At 43.5% G+C, this 18,102-nt stretch overlaps 1 protein-coding gene across 8 annotated transcripts in view; it reads left to right on the top strand.

The window, feature by feature from the left end:
• myo5aa (myosin VAa) overlaps positions 1 to 18,102 on the top strand; it is a 116,475-nt gene that overhangs the window by 31,830 nt on the left and 66,543 nt on the right. For all 8 annotated transcript variants that reach the window (XM_083759476.1, XM_083759475.1, XM_083759471.1 and 5 more), the window contains exons 4-8: positions 407 to 551; positions 851 to 1,007; positions 8,873 to 9,016; positions 10,562 to 10,643; positions 17,040 to 17,147. In XM_083759476.1, the coding sequence (XP_083615602.1) occupies positions 407 to 551; positions 851 to 1,007; positions 8,873 to 9,016; positions 10,562 to 10,643; positions 17,040 to 17,147 (636 nt within the window). The remainder of the gene's footprint in view (positions 1 to 406; positions 552 to 850; positions 1,008 to 8,872; positions 9,017 to 10,561; positions 10,644 to 17,039; positions 17,148 to 18,102) is intronic.

Genomic DNA, 18,102 nt, shown 5'->3' with positions numbered 1-18,102 from the left:
AAATTAAAAGCTCTCTAGCTGAGCATTTCGTACATGCTCCAGCCATACACTGTTCTACAGTTCTAGGATTTGTTACTACTGTTAAATACATCAAAGTATATACAGTATACTATACTATATCCCATTCTGGACGGGAACCCCTTTTGGTGTTTTAACTAAGCATTATGTTATACTTTAGCTATTGAAAAATAGCAGACCCACAAGCTCGTAGCGCGCCACCGAGTGGCGCGATACGAGCTTGTAGGTCTGCTATTTTTGAAAAATCATGAAAATGCGGCACAAATCTTTGAATATATATTCTTTCAGAATATTTTTTATTTTATCTCGACGTCAGGCCTAAATGGGAGTAAAATAAACCATTCTTGAAGCTCATACGTGTGTGTGTGTGTGTGTGTGTGTGTTGCAGGGATTGTGCTGGTTGCCATCAATCCCTATGAGACGCTCCAGATCTACGGTACAGACATCATCAACGCCTACAGTGGACAGAACATGGGCGACATGGATCCACATATCTTCGCTGTGGGAGAGGAGGCATACAAGCAGATGGCCAGGTGAGTGAGTGAGTGAGTGTGTGTGTGTGTGTGTGTGTGTGTGTGTGTGTGTGTGTGTGTGTGTGTGTGTAATACAAAAACATATATATCTCTGTCGGGCGGAACCCACATTACTACATAAAAAAACTGAATACGGAGATAAGAGGTTTCTGCCCGACAGCAACGATATGCAATATGTACTGTATACTGTAACCTATATACACAACAGTTGTTGTGTCTGTAATTATCTAAAGTAAATCTATTTATTAGCATCCACGTGGTCCCCTCATTCTTCTCCTCTTTGCTCTCCGCCCATGCAGAGACGAGAGGAACCAGTCCATCATCGTGAGCGGGGAGTCCGGCGCGGGGAAGACCGTCTCCGCTAAGTACGCCATGCGGTACTTTGCCACGGTCAGCGGCGCCGCCAGCGAGGCCAACGTGGAGGAGAAAGTCCTGGCGTCTAACCCCATCATGGAGGTAAGAAAACTAAAAAACTAAAACAACTAGATAAAGTGGCCAACGTGGAGGAGAAAGTCCTGGCCCAGGGGTTTTCAACCGGTGGTCCGCGGCCCCCTGGTGGTCTGCGGAGGTACTGCTGGTGGTCCGCAGCCAGGCATTCAGAAAAGTTGTATTTTTGCCTTTTTACCTTTCTAAATATATAAAACTTATTTGCACTCTTTTTACTTGTTTGTGAATAATAATAACTTAAGTCGAATCTAACATTTCAAAAAGTCAAGTGCTCAACGCGTCAAATAAACAAACAAAAAAACAACAACTCACGATGTAAACATATCACGCACAGAATTCGTTTCTGCAGCAGCTGACGGAGCCGTCAGCTCAGCTGCTGCAGCGGAACAACCATCCTGCTCTTCCACCCAACGCATGTTGTGCTTACCGTGCCTGCTGCCCAAGGCAAGCACGGTAAGACGTTGCCATAGGTTATTCATCCAATTCATAATAATACGTTTGGGAAAGTCAAATCTCCCTGCCTTAGAGTTATAATATCTGCCGCGGATCGATTGAATAGTCTCATGTAATACGTGACTTATTCAAGGTGCAACTTCTCAGTCTATCGTTGCCGAAAAGGCAGAGCTACAAGCTCACAACGCGATGCAACCAGGTGTGATGTAAGCTTGTAGATTGGCTATTTTTGGTGCGTGACACCGTCGTACAATGATGTATTACGCTTTTAAAGTGACGGTACACAATGAACAGTTCCCTCTGTCTGTTAGAAAGGTACTATAGTAAAATGTAGTGCAGGTTGTAGGTTGGTTAAAATAAAGAGAAGATTATTAAAATAGAATAAGATAAAAAATATATACTCTGTTTCTGTGTGTGTGTGTGTGTGTGTGTGTGTAACTGAAATGGATTATTATTTTGAGATTTATTTGGAGTCATGCTTAGTACAAGTAAAAAACACTTTTTTTTTTTATATATATGTTTTTGCGGCTTATGCCTTTTATTGGTTTTTTGAAGGGACAGACAGTAGGCTGACAGGAAACGGGAGAGAGATGGGGGAAGACATGCAGTAAAGGCCGTGTCGGGTCCGGGAGTCGAACCCGCGGCACACTGTGACTGGATTACCAGTCGGGTGCCCAGACGGTTACGCCACCGCCTGGGCCAGTAAAAAACACTTTTGTAAAACTTTTGATAAAATACTTTGAAACATCGTTTTTTTTGTCCAGCTCATGCATGTAGCCTGTGATAGTGTGATTAGTGAGTAACAAGTAAGAAGAAAACAAAAACAATCTTAACCCATGGTGCATGAATGCCCCACCACTGTTGTGTCGGGTGGGTCCATCGTAGATCTACGATGAACCCACCCGACACAATAGTGGTGGTCCCCAGGCTGCTCCTAGTCAGAATGGTGGTCCCTGGGTCAAAACCAGTTGAAAACCCCTGGTCTAACCCCATCATGGAGGTAAGAAAACTAAAAAACTAAAACAACTAAACAACCCCCATTTTTATATTCTTTGAGAATGTGGGAGGGGAAAACATCCTTACTTTTATTTGGCCAAACGACACTCTCCAGGGAGTTTGATGTCATCTCTCCCCCGCCACACAAACGTCAAATCCACCTTACTCTACAGTTTTGAAACCTGCAAGATAACTTTATTTTATTTTATTTAACCTTTTTTTGAGTAAAAAACACATTGAGACTGAAGTTTTACAGGTGTGAACTGGCCAAGACAAGAGGCAAAAATAAGTGACACAGCTCTGCCAGTAACAAAATAAATACACAACAAGTACCCACTACCGAAGAAGCTCAAAGGGAGAACAGGAACGTTTAGTTACGAGACTAATAAATAAAAACTAAGCAACGGAAATGGCTAGTATAGACTAAAAAGCAAGCAGACATTTGCTATACGTCAAAGCAGGAGCAGTGTATGGGAAGTGTGCCCATGGCAATCCTTTTAAAACTAACAACATACTCGACAAAATACAGACATTCTTCAACCGCGGCCTTTCCGACGCCTATAGGAATCTGCTCGATCAATAACACAAATCAGGATTAGGAAATGGACATGGACATAGGACACACACTGCCGAGACATCAGAGACCGATCACAAAACATGCACTAACCAAGAGAAGAGGAAGAGAGGAAGGCCTCTAGCCCATTTTGGTGTTAGCATTACGTTATGCTTTACCTATTTAAAAATAGCAGATCTACAAGCTCATAGCGCGCCACCGAGTGGCGCGCTACGAGCTTGTAGGTCTGCTATTTTTGAAAAATCGAAGAGCGACTGACTGAAGACATTTTTAGAATCTGATCTCAGGTCAGAATGAAAACTGTCTGTCAGGATGTAGAAGACATTTTTAGAATCTGATCTCAGGTCAGAAGAGCCACCTGGAGAAGAACCACAGAGCAGGAGATGAAGGCACAAGGGCTGTCATGGCAACAACTGGCACATAGGCCATAGCAACTTGCCCAAATGTGCTGACATCGTCACATTTTGGCAAGTTGCTATGGCCAAATTTAGCCCAATGAGTGTTTTTATGCAAAACTAATGCTTGGAATGGATTCAGCATCATGAAAACCCCCTAGTTTGAAGGAAATTTAGAAAATATTGCCTTTATAATAGGATGTCAACGGTGGCCATACTGTACAGGCCATTTTCGACACTTTCCCCTCAGACAATTCCAGGCAACGTTTTTTTCTGTTATTCAGGATATATCGAAGATGCAAAATCATCTTTTTTTTGCAATTTAGTTAGAGGTCAAATTACATTATTACTGGACTAGAAGGTGATGGAGGAGCCTCATCAGTGGCCTATGTTCCCCCCGGGATATTTAACAGTTTTAATGCCGGGATTAAACGATCGTGTTTCGGGTTTCACTGTCGTCTTTTAAGTTACCTTTGAAGAGCCACTGCGCTGAGTTGCTTCAACTTGCTTGTCGTGAAAATCCACTTTAAAACGGTGTAATCGGCCCAGGCCGTAGCGTAACGGTCTGGGCACCGGACTGGTAATCCAGTCGCAGTGTGCCGCGGGTTCGACTCCCGGACCCGACACGGCCTTTACTGCATGTCATCCCCCCATCTCTCTCCCGTTTCCTGTCAGCCTACTGTCTGTCCCTTCAAAAATCAATAAAAAGGCGTAAGCCGCAAAAAAATATCTTAAAAAAAAAAAAAAACGGTGTAATCGCTTGTCGTATAGTGTTAAAAAAGTGCCCGACCACAACAACAGAACGGAGCAGGAAGCACTTGGCACCGCTCCACCCCCGCCGTTGTAATGAATTGGGACTCAATTTCCCATAAAGGCCTAAAAGTCTCTCCTGCCACAGCCCTTAGGAAGTGGCTTTACACAATTCGTTTTTTTTGTGGCAGGCAGTGGACCCCCAATAGAACATTTGTTTATCAAAGTTTATTTTATTTAATGTTCAAAAATAGAAGATATGCAAGCTCACGTGGCAGGAAGTGAGCTTGTATATCTGCCATTTCTTTGGAGATATCCAATATATAAATGTGGTTAAAATGATTTTAATGCTATACTTTTACTGGGGACCCCCTGGAACCCCTCCAAGGACCCCTTGGAGGTCCCCGGACCCCACTTTGAGAACCCATGCTATACACTACTATACGATCTGTCACTACATCATATTTTATGCTCTCAAAGGGATGAGATCTCGGCCTACACCAGCCTACATTTTACCACATCTATAGCTACTTTTTATATATTTTTATGTGCACGGTAAAGATTGACTGAATGATAATAAACAGTGAAACACGGGGGAGGCAGAGTCTCTTGAACGCTGCATACTAAGGACTACATAAGTGGTGCCCTCAAGGGGGCTCCAGGTGGTCCCCAACAAGGCTAATTATGTTTTAAACAAGAATGACATCGATTAATGACCAGCTGAGCTGCCTTATATCCCATGGCTGAGAGGTCGGCTGCAGGCAAAAAGTGTGTGGTTGCCTAGAGATAAGGCCACAGCCACAGGACGATTGGTTGTCAGTGCAGCCAATGAGAAACGTAGGTCTCAACTACAGCTAAGTGAGAGAACATTGACCAGCTGTGCTTCCGCAGCAGCTGGTTAAAAAACAATCTCTGCCAAATACATATATTAATTTGGGCATCCCTGACATAATCGTTTGAGAACCACTGGATTAGGAGTCAAATCAGAACGGGATGAAGTCCCTCAGCTGCTTGGAAAATCTGTCTGCTGAGTGCTGATTAGAAACTTTACGAAAAACACTTTCATCTCATTGGAGCAATTATTGTTAAGCTTTGGAGACGAGCCTCGCTCCAACCTTGTCTTATTTCTTCCCCTCTCCTGCTGTCATTTCATATCCTGTCTTTCACTCCTCCTTCATCCTCTCCCTCTCATCTTGGAGTTTATCACCCCCCCCCTCCCCCTTCTCCTCTCTCCCCCCCATCTTTCTTTTCTTCACCCCTGCTTGCCTCCCCCCTCCATCTCCTCCTCACCCTCTTCTTTGTGTCGTTCTCCCTCTGGCGTCACACTGTGTGTGTGTGTGTGTGTGTGTGTGTGTGTGTGTGTGTGTGTGTGTGTGTGTGTGTGTGTGTGTGTGTGTGTGTGTGTGTGTGTGTGTGTGTTGTGGGGTCAGAGATCTCTCTGGTGCCCATATGCCGCTTCTCCTACAGCATCCCCCCTCCCCTCTCTCTGATGACATCACTCTTATCCCCAGCCACGTCCGCCAATCGGTGAACGGAGCTGGCAGCATGAATAAAATGAAGGCTTTCTTTCTCTGCAGTGATGATGTCGAATCTGTCTCTCCCGACATGTTTTATTTTTTTCCCTTTTTTCCGGCATGTGCTTTTAGTTTGAATCAGCTGTTTTCACAGCCGTGTGTGTGTGTGTGTGTGTGTGTGTGTGTGTGTGTGTGTGTGTGTGTGTGTGTGTGTGTGTGTGTGTGTGTGTGTGTGTGTGTGTGTGTGTGTGTGTGTGTGTGTGTGTGTGTGTGTGTGTGTGTGTGTGTGTGTGTGTGTGTGTGTGTGTGTGTGTGTGTGTGTGTGTGTGTGTGTGTGAATTGGAATATCTAGCTACTGAAAGCCTCCTTGTCTGCAGTGAAACACTGACAGTGTGTTTGGTCTTAACTCAGCAATCTTATATACTCCCTGCCAACCTAGGAGTGTGTGTGTGTGCGCGTGTGCACGCGTGCGTGCGCATCGCACACAACCAACTGATTCCGCGCTGCTATCGATCCGTTCAGTGTGGGGATGTAAGGATGCTTATACTGCAGCTATGGAGTGTTGCAGACGCAGCAGGGACTTAATTCCCCCAGAGTTCAACAGGAAAGCCATATAGACCCCCAGCCAAGAACACACAGCGGGTGTGTCATCCCTGGACCCCACACGAGGACGCTCTGTACTATACTGTAGTACTTACTGTATACTGCTACTGTCTTTGGCTGTAGGGGACCCCCGGAAAGCTTTGGCCATGTCATCGCCGACCCCCGCCCTGCCCCGCCCTCTCCTCACCCCAATACTGACTGACCACTACAATAACCTTAACATCATTTAGGCCTGACGTTGAAATAAAAAAAAATGTCTTCAAAATCATGACAGTTTTCTATATCAGTAGTTCTCAATATTTCATGTCAAGGACCCCAAAAACTATATGTAATTGGCCACCGACCCCCCATCTGAAAATATGCTTGTAGATCTGCTATTTTTCAATAGCTAAAGCATAACATAATGCTAACACCAAAAGGTGTTCCCGTTATTGTAGTGGTCAGTCAGATCTACAAGCTCATAGCTACGAGCTTGTAGGTCTGCTATTTTTGAAAAATCGAAGAACGACTGACATTTTTTAAATCTGATCTCAGGTCAGAATGGGTTAATAATGAAACTGTCACATTCTTACTTTTTTTTAATGTTTGTCTGTTTGTTTTTTGTAAATGAATGCCCTCCTTGATCACATTACAGCATTACACAAAAGTATCAAAAGTAGCAGAGCTTTTAGATCTATTTTTGGGGAAGACGTTTGAAAGCGTATTCGATCTTGCAACAGATGATTCTCTGCAGAGACTTTATGTAAATTAATTGCGATAAGGAGATTACATGTATCAACTGTGACGGGCCTAGTCACAGAACTAACATTTCCCAAACCGCAACTAAAATGAAGTAATTAATCCACACTAAAGACTCTCTGATTTGGTTTTGTCATGCACTGTTTATCTCTGTATTTCGTTGCTGGCTGGCAGAAACGTCTTATTTTTGTAGGTGTTTTTGAGTGGTGCACAGCACACCACCGTCTCCATTAAAGGGCTATGGGTGTCCCTATGTCTGTAGTTGCGAACGCAGTGAGCATTAAGTATAGAAGCTGGCCTAAACTGTGTGTGTGTGTGTGTGTGTGTGTGTGTGTGTGTGTGTGTGTGTGTGTGTGTGTGTGTGTGTCACGCTGTAACACCACCGGCCCGCCACCAGATGGCGCAGCTGTATCACACACAAAACACAGACACACACACACACGCAAACCTTAAAGTACGTAATTTATTCGAATTGTTGTTATTGCAATTTACGAGCTACGTTCGCTTCCCGCGTTCGCGCGTCTTACTTGTGTTTAGAGTACGACCTATTGACTCTGCTGTTAAGAGCCGAGCCAGCCGAGCCAGTCGGCTAAACACACACACACACACACACACACACACACACACACACACACAGTAACTATAACAATAAAAGTATAGTTGCACCACTCGGGTGCAACTTTTTTCATAACTTCACCCAATCCAAGCCATCCACTAGATATCTCGAGGAAAGCTACTATTTATCATCTGGGCCATCCACGAGAAACGCGAGATTTGATGAAACAATATAAAAAAATATTATTGGTACCTTTTTTTTTGCTTCCGTTGCTAGCCTCCACAGGCATTGTAGAAACGGCCATACTTGATCATTTGCGGTACACATGCACGGCCGCGCACAGGTTTATTAGTGGTTATTCTGTTCAAAATGGGACAAAGTACCGTGCTTGGGACCTTATAAAACATTAATCCATGCTCGCGCTGAGAGAATTAATCGTCCGTGCGTTGGTACACAGCCTAGAGTGTCCGGTTCGGGCTCTTCTTTGCTTCTTTGCTATGAGCAATGCCCTCATCATATCATATACTACACCTTTTAAAGGTTTCCACCTGAAAAAGACGCTACAATACAAGCTCACAACATGGCGCGAAGTGACACGTTGTGAGCTTGCAGATCTGCTATTTTCACTACTACTTAGATATTTGTTTTCAAATTTATTTCTTTTTATTTCTTCATGAAAGTCCCTTTTTTAATGTTTTTTTTTAATGTGTTTAAATTATAATAATAATTAAAAACTAAATATAAGAGACAAAATAAAGGGACCCATAAAAATGTGTCCACGGCCCATAAATGGGACTCCCGACCCAGTGGCGTAAAGCTCAGGCCTGCAACAGTTTCATATAATACGGGTTCACATCCATGTCAGAGCCATGCGGGCCTCGCCTCTGTCCTACTTCTCTGTCTAATTAAGCGGCAGCAATATGCTTAAAACACACACACACACCCACCCGCTGTGCATTGTTGTGCACTGACCCATAGTGTGACAGCCACTAGCTTTGTCCTATAGACAGAGGGTTCTAATGTATGTATGGCCTTTACTCCAAAGTGTGTTATCTCATATGAGCACTTCGAGGGCCAGTCTGAATAAAAAAGTAGTCTATGAATCCATTTATTGTGTTCATTTTTAGCAGGGAATGGAACCCCTACCCCCGGCTGCTGGTACTGTACAACAGTGATTCTCAGAACCATTTCCACCTCGAGGCCCCCCCAAATTGTATTGTTTGTTTTGAATGCCAAATGAGCCAAATCAAAATGTCGGCTGATGTGAAACCTCCATGTCGTTCTCTCATCATCAGGCCATCGGAAACGCCAAGACCACTCGGAACGACAACAGCAGTCGCTTCGGGAAGTACATCGAGATCGGCTTCGACAATCGCTACCGCATCATCGGGGCCAACATGAGGACATATCTGCTGGAGAAATCAAGAGTCGTCTTTCAGGTTAGCCGCACAGCATGTAAAACAGGCATGCAGACACACACACACAGTCGCACGCACGCACGCACGCAAACACACACACACACACACACACACACACACACACACACACACACACTCACACACACACACACAAACACCAAACGAGGAAGCAACAAGTTATATTCTCTTTCTGTTTCCTTATAGTTCCCCACAAAGACTAAAGAATGTAAGGTGTTATGAGAACTTATATAAGCATACAGTTGAAGTAGCAAGTAGCTGTCAACTCGGGAGTCCAGAGGAGCTAATTATATAGCGCCTTTAGTTTATCCAAGGCGCTTTACATAGATTGTGCATTACATTCACCCATTCATACATGCCCACACATTCATATGATGGCGGAGGAAACCATGCAAGACAACAACCTGCACATCGGGAGCATTTAGGGGTTCAGAGTCTTGCTCAAGGACACTTCGACAGTAACTCTGGGGGAGCCCGGGATCGAACCTCATGGTTCCCATACAGCTGCTCTACCGGCCACTCTACCCCTGAACCACTGCCGCCCCTAACTAAGCAGTGAACCAAACTCAGACTCTGTCTCTGACCCAAAGTACCCAGACTGAAACCCAGACTCTGGCCCAAAGTACCCAAACCCTACTTGAATCTACTTATCTTAACCCAAGAAGGGTTACAAAACATTTTGTGCCAACTGCTGTGGACATTTTAAATATATATATTTTTTAATAGTTCACCACCTGATCCCCACAGCCCATGAGCACTGTTGCTGTGTTATGTGAATGCATTTTATATAGTATTTTAATGCATTTGTGTATTTTATGTAATGTTTTATTGTTTATATTAAATTCAATGGACTATAAAGTTTTCTTTATCTTTATTGTAAGAAGAATGAGTGAAATTAACTTTTGTACACAAACTCACATCATTTGTAGTTTTCAGGACAGCGAAGAATAGACCTAGACGAAAATAGAAATAACAAGAAAAACTTCTCAAATATTAAAATATCTCAGATAAGAGTAGAATAAAACGTATATATTTCATATGAAGAATATGAGTGGTACAGCAACAAACTGAAATCCAAACCAAGTCTTCACACAACCTGCTGCTCAGTGAACTACATTCCTGTCTTTTATTTCCTTTCCATTTCTTGTTCTCCTTGTTTCTTTCTTCCCTGTGTGTGTGTGTGTGTGTGTGTGTGTGTGTGTGTGTGTGTGTGTGTGTGTGTGTGTGTGTGTGTGTGGGTGTGTGGGTGTTTACTTTCTAATGGAGACAGTAGCACAGACACACACACACACACACACACACACACACACACACACACACACACACACACACACCCTGCCCCAGACGGAACTCTGTTAAGGAATGAGGATATAGTACCAACATGTCCTCTAACATTCCATGCATGCTTGGCTCTAACATGCAACATGCACCTGTGCGTGTTAAATATAAAATATTGAAAATAAAACTTGACTCTTTTTGAAATCCGCATCCTGTGAGTCAGCATCAATAACTGTGTGTGTGTGTGTGTGTGTGTGTGTGCGTTTTCAGGCGGATGAGGAAAGAAATTACCATATCTTTTATCAGCTGTGTGCTTCATCTCATCTGCCGGAGTTCAAATCTCTGAAACTGAGTAAGACACACACACACACGCAGTCACACACGCACGCACGCACGCACGCACGCACGCGCGTGTAGGGGTGTGTGCACACACCCCCCCCTGCACTTTAATACCAACCTCTAACCTTAGGCTACACACCTAACTCTAAACGAACCCTAGTCATTAATACTAAACCCTAAAAATAAATCCTAAACCTAAAAAATAACAAAAAAATCTTTGCTCTCCAGGATTTGTGTGTGTGTTCTGAATACCAATACACACAAACAGCTGTTTATGTGTTTGTGGTCTTTTTGAACGAACAAACACTTTGACTGTTAATTCACGGCATCAGAAATGAACCAGTCTCTGAAACGATTGCCTCATTTCAGATTTTTTTCCCTCCTAGTAATTTTTACTTATTATTTTTGAGTGGTGTCTGAAACAGCAAGGTTGTTTTTCACCACCTGTGCGCAACCTAACACACACACGCACATATTAACTGTATATATGGTGATTCCGGGTGTGCCAGTACAGTACAGTGACAATAGCTACTGAGCTGCAGGCCTCCTATTGTTGCGTGGACGGAACAATAGACTATAACGACCATCGGCCATAGGAATGTTTGCTAATTGCCATCAGCCTGTACTCGCCTGGCAACTTTACTGTATAAATGGGGCACAGACTAGCTTGGCACTTATACAGCTACTACAAGATGGAACCAGTAGCCAAAAAGACACCACCAGAACCCGACAGCAGCACAGACGGCGCCGCCGGGTCACCTCCATCTGACGACGGCGGCACAGCCAGCGGCCCCTCACCGCCGGGGGGAACAACAACAGCAACAACAACGGCGACTACTACTAACGCAACGCCTACAAAGAAAGCCACTGCCAGACTTTGCCTTGATGACGACATGCCGTTTGGCTTCACGTTTACTGGGGATGCAACTAACCCGATTCCGCTGTGCATCAATTGTGGATTGAAGCTTGCAAACAGCGTCCTGGTTCCCAGTAAGCTTTAGCGTCACCTTGATACCACTCATGTTGAACTCGCTACAAAGGACAAACACTTTTTCGTGAGTTTGAAAGAAAAAAAGGAGAAAGACACAGCGAAGCAGGCAAGTCTCTTGATACGCAGTACCACAAAGACTTCCGAAAAAGGACTGGAATTAAGCTACCAGATCGCAGAGATGTTGGCAAACGCCGACGCATTGAAGACATGTCTGCAGACATCGAGAGTTTTGTCAAAATATTTTTTACGATTTATCTTTTGTACAAAAGTGCTCAAGTTTAAGACCATTGTATTGTGGCAAATATTTTTGTTCTTGTTTTTACAACTTTTTTTATTTAGAAGTATTACTTGCATTGACAAATTGAACATGTGTGTGCTATTAATGTAAATGAGTTTTCAAAAATAAATTGATGAAACTGAGGCACTTGTTATGGAAATAATATATATGTCCATCCGGGTGAATGTATATCTAGTTTATTCAGAAGAACAGCAACAAGCAAACAACATCTCTCAGTCTAGCAGGCTTAGCTTGAATTACTCAACATTCTCTCTCAGTACATCTCTCTCTCGTGGTCTCCATCCCACCAGTCCCCTCAGCTTCTCCCTTGGTCCTCTACTATACCTCAGAAGCAGGTCCACAGATAAACATGTACAAAGGTACAGTACAATGACTGTCTTGGCTGTCGCAACCCTCCTGAGACAGGAACTACCTACTGTAGTGATACCTATTCAGGCCCAGCAGGGTCTCATAACAAACAGTAGGTGTGACATGGTCTTTTACATACAACTTGATTGGTTTAAGACAGGCTTTCAGGCCAAGGTGTCGTTGCTCACAGACACGACCAGACAGACTAGCATGGAACCATAATTATACTATATAGATTTGAGTCTTCATATTTCCCACCACACACTGTCTCTGTCCTTTTTTTTCATGTGTGTTTTTAAAGGTATATTGGGTTCAAATAAGTTTTACTCTGTCAAAAGTATAATGTGTTTGGTATCAAAGACATATATATATATATACACCCCCCCCCGTATATCTAGGTGTGCCCCGAGATTTTTAGGCTATGAAAAGTGTGCCCTGGGACAAAAAAGGTTGGGAAACACTGCAGTAGAGGTAACTGTCATTTCTCAACCGTTTTGGACGCGGGGCGGCTCGCCGGAATCGGGCCGGCACCCTGGGTGTGTTCCTGTGGGTCTGGAGCTCCCCTCCCCACCCCCACACGGAGTTGCACCACTCACTTCACACGTGTGTGATTCTTTATCATCACTCACTAGCATTGCTCTATATATTCTGCCTGTTCCTAAACGCCACTAACCACTTTCAAACTGTCTTTCAATTTTGGGTATGTCATTATAGGCAAGTTTTCTATAGGCAATTTTGGTTGTATGCCAAAGTATATAGAGCTTGATCTTGTAGATTGGCTTTTCGGCGTGCGGCAAAGTGTATAGAAGGGCTTAACCCATTTTAGGCAGGAACCCCTTTTGGTGTTTTAAACATTATGTTATAAATTATAATTTAGCTATTGAAAAATAGCAGATCTAGAGCTTGTATAGGTCTGCTATTTTTTTTTAAGTCGTGAAAATGTGGCGCAAATCATTGAATATATATTTCAGAGCGAACATTTTTAACTAAAATATTGGCTTCTGGGGGTTCTCTGGAACTACATATTTTGAGATGGGGGTCCGTGGCCCAATAGAGATAATTCTGGGGGTCATTGACATGAAAAAGGTTGAGCACCACTGACACATAGAAACATGTTTTTTTCAGAAAATAATTAGGATTTAGAAGCCTTATTTTTTAATCGACCTCAGTCCAAAATGGGTTAAGTGGTTTTCTGCAGCACATAGTTGTTATCAGCCGTTGGACGGTAGCATAGCCATGTGGTATCTATCTATATGGTGTGACCGCTAGCCGCTAGGGCTGGCTGTCACCATCATGACATCCTAATTGTCATACCAATCATTTCGATGTACGGTTTAATTGTGTTTTTGGCACATTGGAACACATACATTTATATGACATTTCTCTTTGACTTTTGTAAACAAAAATTGTCACAAAGGAAGATTATGACAAATAACGGAAACCTACGCGGAAACGATTGACAATGATCGGTACCTATAATCAAGATAAAAGCTGTACAATGGCCAGAACAGGTCAATCATTTAAAAATGTAATATTTAAAAAAAGCTATCTACAAGCTCACAACAGATGACTTCATACAGGTGAACGGAAACTATTCTGACAATTAAGGCAGAATAATTGCCATTACTGTATGTCAAATAATTAAGGTCACTATGTAATAATTGTGCCAGACCTTAAGGCCTATAGTGAGTACAGACAGGCATCTAGACAGTGCGCCGTGTCACTGGCGACCCACTGTGTGTGTGTGTGTGTGTGTGTGTGTGTGTGTGTGTGTGTGTGTGTGCACCTGCTCATTACACTCAACGTCATGTTGCACACACACACACACACACACACACACACACACACACACACACACACACACACACACTCACTACTGGCACTACCACTCATTGGCTCACAGTCGGCATGTGCATTTTCTCATGCACTCTCAATCTCTCTCTGTCAGTCTCTCTCCCATTATCTCTCTCTTGCGTTCTCAATCTTTCTCAATCAATCTCACTCTCTCTAAATCTCTCTTTCTCAATCTCTCTATATCTCTCAAACACACGCATGCACGCACACACACACACACGCACGCACGCGCGCACGCACACACAGCACGCCACTGTTGCCTCTCTCTCACTCCCTGCGTGCTTCCTGGCTCAGTAAATGGAGGGGTTGTCACGGTAATATCAGGGCCTCTTGTTGCCGGGAAACTGGCGCTGCATTAATTGTGTGTATACAGACTGTGTAAAGGAGTTGGTTGTTGGCAGTTGGAGGTCAGTGTGTGTGTGTGTGTGTGTGTGTGTGTGTGTGTGTGAGACACACAAGCCTCTGCTTTAGTTCACCCTGCAATCTAAATGACTTAGAGCCCTCATCAAGGCAGCTGCGCGCGTGTGTGTGTGTATGTGTGTGCGTGTGTGGGTGGGTGTCCACTGTCCACCTACAGCACTGATTCTTCAGTTCAGTTCAGTTTGTATTTATTTCCAGCTGTTTTGGACAACAGAGTGCACGTATATGTTAGCAATTACCATGCAGATAAGGCACACAATCACCAGGGAAACAAGGAAAGTCCAAGGCACACATTGTCAAGTCCATTTGACATTAGCCCATTTTGGTGTTTTAAACATGTTATAATTTAGCTATTGAAAAATAGCAGATCTACAAGCTCATAGCGTGCAACAGAGTGGCGCGCTACGAGCTTGTAGGTCTGCTATTTTTGAAAGATTGTGAAAATATTTATTTCAGAAAACTGGAGGATTTAGAAGATTCGTTTTTAATTTTGAGGTTAAAGTGTCCAAGATGCTGGAAAGGGAGTAGCATGATGCTTATCGAGCCTTACCCCTGGCTCATTTTGCAATAAATAAATATAATGATAATAATAATGATAAATACAATAAGTTGTCAAAATACTTAACCCATTCTGAACGGGAACACATTTTGGTGTTTTAACTAAGCATTATGTTATACTTGAGCTATTTTTGATTTTTTTTTTAAATGCGGCACAAATCTTTGAATATATATTCTTTCAGAGCGAACATTTTTATTTATTTCAACGTCAGGCCTAAATGGTTAAAGGACCACTTCACCACTTTTCATGATATATTTGCACACATTCATACAGCATACCCTCCCATATGACCCTCGCTCTCTTTCACGCACACTCACAATTCTCTCTCATGTGAGAGTCAAGATATCACAGAGCTATACGGGGCACAAGTGTCACCGTGGAACGGCTGGCACACGACTCATGAACGTATAATAAATTATAATAATAAAATGTAATACATGCACCAAGTGTCTCTGTGTGTACGTACGTACGTCTGTAATCCACATAACTCGGAAAACCGCTCGCCCCCACGTGCGTTCCACACCACCACAGGGAGTGCAGTGCCCGGTGTTGAGACCGTTGGATCGCCGGTTGGCCAGAACCATGCAGCTCAAAAGCCTCTGCCCGCGAGCTCCGGACAGGGCCCAAAAACAGGGCTCCGGACAGGGTCCGACCGTCCGACCACCCCCCCCCCCCCCAGGCACTGCACTCCCTGCGGGGGTGTGGAACGTGTGTGTTTCGAATTTGATGTCGGTCATGGGGCGAACGGTTCTCGAGTTACGCACATTACAGACGTACAGACAGACGGAGACGTGGTGCATTTATAGATGGATATGATACAATAATTATCAAGCAGTATAGGCCTGCCACCATTACTACATAATCGCCTCATCGCAATTATTGTATCATATTATTATCAATTGTTTCCCATAATCGTTTCCATGTTGAGAACGGTTCACACATTTGAAACATGTACAGAAATAGTGGAAATGGCAGATCTACAAGCTCACAGCGCGTCGTGCTGCATGTGACCTTTAAACCCTAATGCATCATACGGCGACAAGCAAAGAAAAGCAAAAAATAAATCGGATCTCCAAGCTCATAATGTCGCAGACCTCACAATGCGATGTGTTGTAAGCTTATAGATCTACTATTTTCAAAAGGAAATCACCCTATAATGAAGCCAAATGCTCAGAATAGGGACTCCAGGCTAAATGTAGTTAAGCTGTTTTTATTTATTTTGTCAAATGTTCCAACCGTGGCATGAGATTAGATTATTCTTTAATGCTTTTTATTTTGGTAACCACAATCACTATGATCTGAATTCTGAACCCCATCTGCTGCTGTAGTGCTGCTGTGTGCGTGTGTATCATTGTCCAGTGGACTCAGAAAACCCCCGGGTTAGATAGATAGATGAAAAGAAAACACCGGAACATAATCTCTCTCTCTTTTTTGCATAAATGGATTGGGCAGTGGAGCTCAGGTCTGCAACTCAGTGTGTACAAATGGACCCTTTCTGGGTCCATTTGGTTCCATTTGTATTCACTCAAGAGTTGCTTGGAATGAAAAGGTTAGAGAACCACTGGGATAGGTCAGGATAGTGTCATGAGTGGCTAGGTAACCGCTAGGTTACAGGGTTAGGTTCCCTCTTGGGACGCTCAAAGTTAAAATAAAGTAAACTCCCTAACCATCTCAGAGCTGCTCCCTCTCTCCTCTCCTTCAAAACCTCACTCAAAACACACCTTCAGGATAGCTTTCCCCAGCTGAGGCCTCGTTTATCCTTTTATCTTTTTTAACCCTGTACTGTTGTTGTATCTGTTATGTTTTGCTTTGTTTTTTTTCTTATCTGTTCATAGTGTTCCTATGTAAAGCGCTTTGGGTATTTAGAAAAGCGCTATATAAATTTGAGCTATTATTATTATTAAAATGTGTGCCCCCCTCTCCTCCTCCTCCTCCTCAGGTCACGCCAACGACTTCCTGTTCACCAAGCAGGGCCGGAGTCCTGTCATCGAAGGAGTGAATGACACCCAGGAACTCTGTACCACCCGCAAAGCCCTCAGTCTGCTGGGTAACAGCCACACACACACACACACGAGTGTTACTGATCAGTTATCGTGTGTACAATGTGTTACTGTATGCTCTTGTTCCCTTTGATAGTTTCATGATATTTTATAACTGAAATGTGGGAATAGCTTTGCAGAAAAACATAGCTGCACCAACACATCTAAATTTGTTGGTTTGTTGGTTCAATCACTGTGTTTTGTTATGGCTTTCCTGTAGCTCCAGTTAGCTCATAGCATTAGCCGCTGCTGTCAGTGGCTCCTCGCTGTTTGGCGTTGCAGTGTGGGTGCAGACTGCCACGTTACGTTGTGCCAGGTAGAGTAGGAGAATAGCGACACGCTTTGATCTCGCCGCAAAGCGGGTGCCTATGGGCTATAGTTCCAAACAATTGAATGCGGAGCACTTCCGCATTCCATTGTTACAATGAGAGTCAACGCTAGTGTCACCAGCTCTCTTACTAGATTACTCTGGTGCCAGGTCTTAGGAGGCGCAGCCAATCATGACTAGGTCGCTACCACGCGATTGGCCCAGGAGGCTTTTCAGAGTACGGATTCAGACTCCCATTGGCTTAGGGGCAGCCAATCATCATGACTAGGTCGCTAGGAGCTGTTATATTATTCTGTTATATGCCAGGTTTTCACCTGGCAAAAAAAAACGTTAACCGGGGATATTTGATAGGTGTGTTGTGAAGCTTTTGATTCACTATAGTGGGGTTCCGTCTCCATGTTAAATTTAGTTGTCATTTACAACTCATGTAAAAGTTTCACTTTCAGTACTAATTTGAAGGTGAGGGTCTATAGAACCATTTTGGTTCGAGTGGCAATCACCAAAATAAAATAATTGGCCTATAGGGGGCGTAGTCAGGTGCCAACCCCCATCAGCCCTACCAAAATATGTAAACTGTTGTAACTTTTGATTAAATTATCCAATCTGAACATATGAGATATGTATGGATTCACAAT

This window comes from Protomyctophum parallelum (genome assembly GCF_964188405.1).
Source record: "Protomyctophum parallelum genome assembly, chromosome: 2".
In the NCBI taxonomy this organism is placed as follows: domain Eukaryota; kingdom Metazoa; phylum Chordata; class Actinopteri; order Myctophiformes; family Myctophidae; genus Protomyctophum; species Protomyctophum parallelum.
This window is presented reverse-complemented; position numbering and strand designations above follow the sequence as displayed.